This window comes from Halichondria panicea, chromosome 17, assembly GCF_963675165.1.
Source record: "Halichondria panicea chromosome 17, odHalPani1.1, whole genome shotgun sequence".
Classification (NCBI taxonomy): Eukaryota; Metazoa; Porifera; class Demospongiae; order Suberitida; family Halichondriidae; genus Halichondria; species Halichondria panicea.
Window position 1 is genome coordinate 3927278 of NC_087393.1, and position 9633 is coordinate 3936910.

At 39.5% G+C, this 9633-nt stretch overlaps 2 protein-coding genes across 2 annotated transcripts; one reads left to right on the forward strand and one right to left on the reverse strand.

Moving 5' to 3' along the window:
* The first annotated feature begins 425 nt into the window (after positions 1–425).
* LOC135350842 (defense protein l(2)34Fc-like) lies at positions 426–3139 on the forward strand. Its single transcript, XM_064549686.1, has 5 exons — positions 426–754; positions 882–1033; positions 1201–1292; positions 1369–1439; positions 2928–3139. Exons 1-5 carry the CDS (start codon positions 529–531, stop codon positions 2936–2938), a joined length of 552 nt encoding a protein of 183 aa, XP_064405756.1. The 5' UTR covers positions 426–528; the 3' UTR covers positions 2939–3139.
* A 2062-nt stretch (positions 3140–5201) lies between these two features.
* LOC135351071 (uncharacterized) lies at positions 5202–9376 on the reverse strand. Its single transcript, XM_064549979.1, has one exon. The coding sequence runs from the start codon at positions 8292–8294 to the stop codon at positions 5376–5378; it is 2919 nt and encodes a 972-aa protein (XP_064406049.1). The 5' UTR covers positions 8295–9376; the 3' UTR covers positions 5202–5375.
* Between the last annotated feature and the right edge of the window lie 257 nt (positions 9377–9633).

A 9633-nucleotide genomic window follows, 5' to 3' on the forward strand; every position in this document is an offset into this window, starting at 1 on the left:
TAGTCTCGCTGGGCGGTAACACCCCGTATATTTTCCTATTATAGCATAAAATGAACGTGAAAAGAACTCTAGCAAAGGCTAATTTTAGTGTTGAACCATACCTGGCTGCGAATGAACTCGGTTACAAGGAGCTCAGACCAAGCAAAGATATAGGAGGGACCAAGCAAGAGCTAGCTAGCTGCGAATGAAAATATTTGCTACATGTGAATTGGAATTTGGTTAATTAACAAATATCTTGCACGTGACTACATTCCTCAGTGCCATGGAATTGCAATAGTGACCAGACGTTCCCTCTAGGACTGCTCGCGAGACTAGTACTTAGCCTCGTTCCCAGGCCGATCTGTCTCCAATTGAACGCTAGGTAGAATTGGAGACAGATGCCTGGGAACGAGGCTAGTACAATAGTAATTATAAAGGCCACAAAACGACAGCCCCCCCCATAAGTATTTCCTCCCAAACACAAGTTGAGTTTTTGATCTACTGAGAAGCCATTTTCTATAGATAGTTTAACAGTATAATTATCTGTGCATGATCATGAAGCTGCTTGTCTGCACCTCCTTGCTGTTGTGCTCTATGGTACTCTTGGTGGAGTGTTACCCCGATGGTGCTCCTGAAGAATCATGCAAAACCCTTGCTCCGTCTTCCGAAAAGCATGACGCACGTCCCCAAACAACAACAAGTCCTTATTCTCTTAACATTTCAGGCTTCAATGACGGAGAAGGCTATCATTACGAGCTTGGAAAAACTTACCAATGTAAGTATATAAGTATAGTACATGTCAAGTGAAACCTTGATCTATAAGATATAATTATCTATATGAAGCGTGGCATTTGGTTCAACCATATTATACATTTCAACTGACTGATGTTTTCACCACACAGTGACTCTGCTTGGAGTGGACAAACATCCTTTCAAAGGGTTCTTTGTGGAGGCTCGAGAGAAGAAATCTAGTAATGAAACAAGGCCGACTGGGAAGTTCACCGTGATGCAGGGAGACTCAGTCAGCAGACTCAGCAGTTGCTCTGTCCGTACCGTAAGTATTATTGTACAGTGTTTCCACCCCCAAAAGTTACTTCCTATGGGATCCCCAAATAAAAGACAACATCTCTTTTATTATACAACAATTGACTGAGTCAAAATCATTTTATTCGGAGGTTACACTGTAATCTCCCTTTATTATATAATGCTTTTTGGTTGTAGGATGGGATCACACAGAAATCTGCTGTAGAAAAGGTAGCTGTCACTTTTGAGTGGACGGCGCCTACACTGGGAGTGGGAGACATTAACTTTGAGTAAGTAACGGAATATCATTATTAACCCTATAATTATTATACAATGAGTCCACTTCCAGCTTAATTGTCTGTATAGGTTTGCAGTTGTTCAAGTGAAGAAGATTTACTGGGCACACCAGTTAACTGCTTCGATCAAGCAAAAGCCAAGTAAGTCTGCATGTACTATAGTTAATGGACCATTGCGACGTAAACGGTGCATTCACTGGTTTGTAGTTTGCAGCTTCTTGCAGCTACCAATACTGAGCTATCGCTCTAGTGTAAAACTAACCACTAAGTAGAATAGCAACCTTCTACAAACAGATTTGCTATTCCTGATTCTGCAATGGCCTTCAATGTACTGGTAAGCAAAACTAGCCATTACTCGAGAACAAAGCCTTTGTTTGCAAGATATAATTATTGCTAAAAGCTTATAGAATCACTTAAACTGTACTCTATTGGAACTATGGAGGGCAGTTGTAGTAAGTTCTATGGCTTAAAAATGATGACCGCCATGCATGCAACCGTGCTCTAAATGCTCTAACTACCAGTACTCTAACTACCGGTGCTCTAACTACCATACGGCTGTGGTTTACTACAGTTGTAGATCCTAGTCTATGAAATTGTCAGCATAGTTTTCCTTTGATCTCTATGGCTTCTGTTCTACAAATAGTATTGTTGCCTTTGAATAGCAGTGCCAGTATATATGCATGGGGTAAAGTGACCTTCTGAGACCTGAGCCCACCCTCTAACAAAATCGTTGCTTTTATAGTGACACACTCACTACGGCATTTGTGGTTCCTGTGGGATATTTACTATGGTTATACTATACAGTATTCCAGCCACCAAAAACAGAACAAAACTACCGAAGTTTTTTTTTCCATATCTATGCAGCAAGTGGTTTCTATGCTGGTTTCCATGCATATGTAATGGTTTTCAAGGCAACAAAATTATGTTATTACATGGCAATTTGTGCCACAAGCATTTTATTGGCCTGGTAGTAGATTGTGGTCAAGGCTTTAGGCCCAGATCATTACTACTACAAGGGCCAATAAACAGCTTGTGGCACTCATAGCCATGTAATAACTACAGTACTTTTCGAATATCATTCAAAGTTGACTGTTGCACAGGCCTATACCGTATAGCGGGTAATTTTCGGGGGACAAAATATTCATGGTTCAGCAATATTGAGACATTTCTTGGGTAATATTTTTGTGGCAGCTGCTTGCACTGCAGGTAAAGGTAGGCAAGGTCGCTTCATTCGTGGGTAAAATATTCGTGGTCAGACCTCCAACCATGAAAACAACAAATATTTTGCCCCTACGAAAATTACCCGCTATATACGGTATATCTAGGCAGCTGTCACAGCTTTGTGGTTTATAGTGGCTTGTTATTGTGAGTACTCATTTCAACAGTTAAATGATCTTCAACCTACTTGAAAAGCACTGTAATACTAGGCATTATACTACTATATAATTGTAGTGTGTTCACTTATGGGTTGGGGTTATATATAGGGCTAGTTGGAAGCTCAGGTACCATGGAAATCTACTTGAAGTCATACAGTTGCATGACTGATTGTGCATTCAAATTTAGTGCATGCAATATAGTAGCTACTTTTTTGATTCTCCAATATACACATGCACGCACACTCAATAACAGGTGCCCTCTGAGATGACCCTGCTGAAAGCAAAGCAAGAAATTAAGAAAGAGGAGTGATCACATTAACGTTAATTTGTAGTATCGTATATAGGAACTGTTGATTCTAGTACTGATTATAGGTTCTTTCTGTGCAGATCCCTTGTGCCTAGCTATAAGGGCCTGATCCATGCAGGTGGCTCTATTATGTATAGGATGTCTCAGTTGCCTTTTGACCTCTGAGATCAAAGGAAGTGCAGTGCCATATTGCACTATGGGATAGCGACCTTTAAGATTTAAATATTCATAGTGATACAGTGGCACAAACAACAGCTGTACAATAAGTGACTTGCTGTCTCTGACAGTTGCCTTTTGACGTCTGAGATCAAAGAAAATAATTATGGCATATTGTACTGTGCGAAACTGACCTTTCGAGACCTGACCCCACACGTACACTACACCCAAAACTTCAAAACATTGATTTTATAGGGACACACTCAATCTCCAAGGCATTTGTGATGTCAGGAATGGTATAAATACACTCCTGGTGGTCTGAGGGATACCAAGCATGTGCAACAAAGTAGTTAATATATTACATCGCAATTTGTGTCACAAACAGATTATTGGCCGTGTAGATAGCGGTCAAGGGCCCACTAGGCAATAATAAGCACCGAAAGACAAAAGTGGTCTGGTGTGACCGGTTTGGCCTGACCAACCGGAGATTTTCCGCCGGTCTTGTCAGTTGATCACAATAATTATGGAGATTAAGTAATAGTTATTACATGGCTGAATCCCACAAGCTGTTTATTGGCCCAGTAGTAGATTGTGGTCAAGGGCCTACTACAAGGGCCAATAAACTGCTTGTGGCAGGAATTGCCATGTAATAACTAATTTGTTGCCTTAAAAACCAACTTCTACATATAGAAACCAGCATAGAAACCACTTGCGACATATTACTTATTGTACAGTAAGTGCATCGAAACCATGCATATGTTGTTCAGTACATTTACCACAGGAACCATAAGTGTATCATTCAGTGTGTCACTATAAAAGTAATGATTTGCAGTATTGGGTGGAGGTGCGCTCAGGTCACAAAAAGGTCACTTTGACCCAGTGCAACATGCCATACATTGGCCCTACAATATGCCATATCAGAGTACAAAGCCCATTAAGGCCACTCCAAGTGATACTCTGGTTTCTGGTCCACCGCCCGCATCAGATTTTATTCTTGGATTTCTATCTCATTATTGGATTTCTATCCCATTATTTCTACTACGCATGCGCATAATGGTCCATGCGGTACAAAATAGTGTGATAATGATATTCATTTGCAAAATAATGAGTTCATAAGGTGAAATTGATAATGACATAATGAGAAAGCCGCCCGCCTGCATGCAATTAGAAAAACTTCAGGACCAGAAACCAGAGTGTCACTTGGAGTGGCCTAATAGGGCAATTTACTTCCCTAGTTAAGAAGGTGAGAGGTCACCACTAACTCGGAAGTGAGGCCATGTAAGTATTACCGCTTCAACTTCATTTAATCGGCTTCACTTCCAAATCGCGTTACTTCCACGTGGCCCGTGGCTTCACTTCCGAGTTAGTTGTGACCTCTGTCAGATTCTTTGTTCCTCCAATTAGTCCCGTATTTTATCTTATTGAACTATGACAAAGAACAGAAAAAAAGGAGAGGCTGCTGCAAAGGAGGCTAGGCTACATGCACACCCAGAATTAGCAGAAAATTATTGCTGAGATAGCATTATTTTGCACAATCGTGAAAACCTAGCTGTAGCTTGTCCCTACAGCCTTTTCAAAGCTTGTATGAGCTAAAGAAGCAGTTAGCAAAGCTCCAAGATTTATTTGCAGCAAAAAATGACTCGTAGAGCATACATAGCTGGCAATCGAAACCTCCCAAGGAAGAGACCACCTCTCTATAATGGCCAAAAGGCTGTTCCCCAATCCCAATGGTGTCCGTTTTATGGAGGTTCCACTGTATATGCATGTACTTGAGAATTGGCGTATGATAACATATCTAAACACACATGCATTGCTTAATTGCATGTTGTTGGTGGTTGAGACATAATTATATACTGCATGTATACAGTAGATCCTAGTAGTATATCATGTATAGTTTTGCATGGTGTGTTATAAAATAGCTTTTACTTTCTGTGGATCAGGGCCTCCTCCGCAACGAAGCAAAATCCAAGATATTGTGGCTAGAAGCCTATACATGCATAAATATTACTGTTAGTTTTCGCATTGCAAGAGTTAAGCAGTTACAGCTGGAATACACATGCACACACACACACCATCATCTTTTCTGTATTCTAAGCTTAAGTATGCAGTATGCACATTACAATGATGTATATACACTAGTAAAACTTCAGTACTTTCTATTTCTTATGTCTAATGCAGTACGTATACTTGATACAAGTGTGTGCACGATACAAGTGCATGTGTGCACAATATGTAACTTTAGTTGGAATCTCTACTTGATCTTGGATCGCTGCTTTCTTCACGTGAATCAGGTCTTGGAACATGATCATCTTCAGAATTGAGCTCTCTGTCTTGTACATCTAGCTCTCTCTCCCAGTTATAATCCTCGTCGAGCTGTCTCTCTCCATTGAAATCATTGTTCATTTCTCGATCCTGAAGGTCTTCTTGGAGCAGCCTTACGTATTGTATCCTGCCTCTGTTCCAATATCCAACAGCTGCTCTCCAACACCGAGTCCCCAGGATTCTTCCCACACAGTGAGCGAGCAGACCGGTCTCTTTCAGACGTTTGTACACATGGTAGGAGAGAATGAACAGGAATGTCACAAAGGCTACGCCTAGTGAAGTGTAGGTGGCAGTGATTTGTGTATAATTTCCTTTTCCACTAAATTCAGGTTGTTTTGTAGCTGAATCAAAGGAGAAAAATGACAAAATAGTTAGATTTGTGTAAAACGAAGCGTTGAGAATATTCAACCACAATTGCTTGTAGATTCCACCCAAAAAAACAATTATGCTTAAAATGAGGATGCATATTACTGTCAATGCTACCCCATAGTGTTTGTACTCGTTGTTCTTGGAGGTCAGAGCAAACCAAATACTACTAATCATTCTAAATAAGAGTAACAGTCCAGTCCAGAATCGGTAGCGATGCTTGATCACATGAGGGCTAGTGTAAGCGTCAAAAAATGGCTTTAATTTGGCCACCCATCTCAGTCCCCTCACATGAGAATATCTTTGCAATGGTTGAATAAAGAGGAGCATTAAAGTGTACAGAACAGTAGCTATTCCAAACAAACCACCAATCACCACCAGAGCCAAGTGCTTCCCTCGCCAACACAGTACATTACCGTCGGGTAACCAGTGTTGCTTACTGGTATTGTTAGGATAATATATCGTTGAGCAGGAAAACACAGCCACTTCAGCTTGAAGAATTGTGGTGTAGGAAAGTAGTATGATTGTAGCCAACACTTTCACAGCATTCTTACCAACAAATCGAGTAATCCCACTGGATTTTGAGCTAATAAGAATCAATAGTCCTAATCCTGTCCAAACAAATAGAGGGACAAGCAAATTCAAGACAACTTGTCCAAAAACATCAAAACCATTGTAAAAGCATACACTCATGCCTATATTCAAGTTGAACCAAGCCACCAAGCTGGATAAGGCATAAGACCAATGCAAAGGATGTAAAAACAATTCCTCACTAACATGAAACATACTAGTATAGAATAAGAATCCATTTATTGTTCCGTCTGTGATAGTCACATTACACCAAAGCATGAAGAGCAGAGCTAGAACTGCAATCACTAGAGAGCCTAGCAGAAGGAGAAGCCGGTATATAATGCTGTGGTCTGAACACTGGACACACTTGGTTGAACTTATGGCCGAGCTGTATGGCTTCTTACACGCTCCGCACAAAATGCCGTGTCTGTGTTCGCGACATTGCTGATCAAAAAGTCGATCCTGATTGAATGTTTCTGAATGACTGATGTTTATAGATGTTACATTATAGTCACAATAGAGCTGGGGACAGTATAAAAACTTTATGAAACCATTTCCAATTTTGGAGTCAGTATCAGTATCATTATGGTAACCTATCCATGTTAAGCCTGGTTTTCGAATAGTTTGGTCACTAGCATTATAAGTACTGTCTCCAGCAGACCAATAACAAAAGCCAGTTGTTTTATTTAATATAGTTCCCAATGGACAGTTTCGGTATTTTATGTTTATCCATCGTAAATATTTTCCTCCTAGAGTCCCAGTATCAGATTCTATGAGAATAACTACTTTATCTTCTCCTGTAATATTTTGTCCTGATAGCACTTTCAGTGTTAATGTGGTGCATTTAGCTTTGATAGTACGGTGGTAAGGTTTCCCTCTTGAGACGCTGGTCATGATAATAGTAGCTGGAACTGGATGGTTAAATTGTCCCACAGCAACTAGAGACACTGTAAATGTTTGACCGGGATACATGGTTTTATCAACAAATTGAGTTCCACAAATCTTTGAATTGTTCTCACAAAAGCAAATATGTTTAGGAAAAGAAGTCACATAGGATTGATCGAATGTATTGTTCCAATGCCACAACGATTCATCGAAGATCTTGTTGTACATGTAGTCATTTGTACTGTTCTTGATAAATGTTGTATAGCATTGATCCATAAACCCTCCGAATATCTGACTTCCAGCGTACCCAGCTGTGTTGTTAATCATTACCACGTGAATAGTGTCCAATATTGAGATCTTTTGAGCTGTAGTTAACGAATTATTGTCATTGTACACTTGGTAAAAACACAGTGGCTTAGATTGTAAACACTGATCTTCTGCGTATATGCCTCCTCCAGATAAAGTAGCATTGTTATTTTCAAATGTCAATGTGGTATTTGAGGTGAACAAAATGTACGAACTCTGGCAGAGAACTAGGCCCCCACCGTCAAGGCCTGTATTATTTGTTATGGTCACATTGCCACTAAACACTATAATAGAATTGAAAGCAGAAATGGCCGTTATGCTGTTGTTTACAAAGCTAGAGTCACTGATAAATGTTTCTCTTTTCTGTTTACTAATGTAAACAGTTGCTCCTCCTGCAATTAAATCTTGAGTATTAGCTCTGTGAGTCATCACTAGCTTGTTATTACTGAAGCTACACCTTGTGATATTCACTTTATAGTGTGGAAAAGAAGATACTTTTACCCCATTAATTTGATAGTTGTATATGTTGATTGCCACTCCACTATCAGCATTAGAAGCATTTAGTATGTTGTTTGTGAAGTTACAATTTTCAATTTCAATGGATAAATTGGGACAAGACTCCTCCGATTTAGTTTCATGAAACAGTAAATACATTGCACCTCCTCTTAGTTGACCTATGTTGCTATTGAAAATGGTTTTTCTGAACATAATAGCATTTGTGTTTTCACACCGCTCGTGTCTGTACTTCCCCTTATTTGTTGTTGGTGTTTTAGCAACAATGTAAGCACCCCCTCCCAAAAGAGCATTCCCGTTTTCAATTCTGCTATTTTCCACCAGTATGCTATTGCTAATGTAGTCTATGTCACTTTCGAATAGGATATAAAGGTTGCCTCCTTTACTTGAGTAGCTATGTGCTTCATTAGAACATAATGTTACGTTAGTCAGGACAATGCTAATGTTTGTACAGGATAGTAACACCAAAATTCCGGTAGCTCTGATTTGTGATAGAATATTAAAACTTTCTTTTCGAGGAAATAAACTTGCATTTCCATTCAAAAAGTTTGAACTACTAATGTTTAGAACTTGTATGTTTTCTCGGGTGTGTTCCAGTGGACAGTCTTCGTACTTTAACCTCCGACATACCTGTCGTTGTGATCATCCCTACCAGTGTTGTTCACCAGTAGGCAGTCTTTCATTGTCGAGTATCTATACAGTCCCTCAGCAGCTATCCCGTATCCATTACTGTCTCGAATGGTTATCGATTGCATTGTTAGAGCAGTCACATCTTTAAGAGCAACTGCCGCTTGAATGGAGATTAAACTAAAATGGCTAAAAAAACTTTTGTCTGATATTTTTTGTCCACATGATGAGATGGTAAGGTTTCCAATAATGAGAGTATCTATGTTCTGAAAAATAAATCCCGCTGCTACAGTACAACGAATGTTAGCTGTTTTTTCTGCTGCACTGAATAATGTGATGCTCACAAGATTGGCTATTTGAAAGCTTAAACTCAGAGTGTGCAATCCTGGCATGAAAATGAACTGTGTATTGTTCAAATGACTTACATTTGCATATTGGTTCAATGTCTTGCATGGTTGCCTTGGGCATGTCGTGTTTGATCCATTGTCTGGTCTGACGTACAAAATACTGTCCCAGTCTTGTCTGAAGTCTGTGAAACAGTCTCCTTGGTGTGTTATAGCCAACACAACAGCAAATAGTAGCAATTGCATTTTACATAACCAGTGAAGTTATCAACTAAGTTTATGGTAGATCTACACACTTTCACTGCCTTTATATTTTTGTTTCCTAAATGTTAGTTCTGAGCCCCCATATAATTGTTCTTCGCTTGCTGTTATTTTCTTGTTTATTATAATTTGCAAATAATATTATATGATTATTATTTCGGCTTACTTTCGTCAGTGCGTGTTTGTACAACCAGCATGTACTTGAGAACTGGCAGTAATAACATGCATAAACACATGCACATTATTTAATTTCATGTGTTGGTAGTTGGTATTACCATGCAGGATGTACAGTATTATCAGTC

Bases quoted from the DNA above. Each gene is read 5' to 3' on its own strand.
- LOC135350842 (XM_064549686.1), top strand. From the start codon at position 529: ATGATCATGAAGCTGCTTGTCTGCACCTCCTTGCTGTTGTGCTCTATG. The intron at 1,034-1,200 runs GTAAGTATTATT...TTTTGGTTGTAG, and splicing joins GCAGTTGCTCTGTCCGTACC to GATGGGATCACACAGAAATC. The intron at 1,293-1,368 runs GTAAGTAACGGA...TTGTCTGTATAG, and splicing joins GTGGGAGACATTAACTTTGA to GTTTGCAGTTGTTCAAGTGA.
- LOC135351071 (XM_064549979.1), bottom strand. From the start codon at position 8,294: ATGTTCAGAAAAACCATTTTCAATAGCAACATAGGTCAACTAAGAGGA.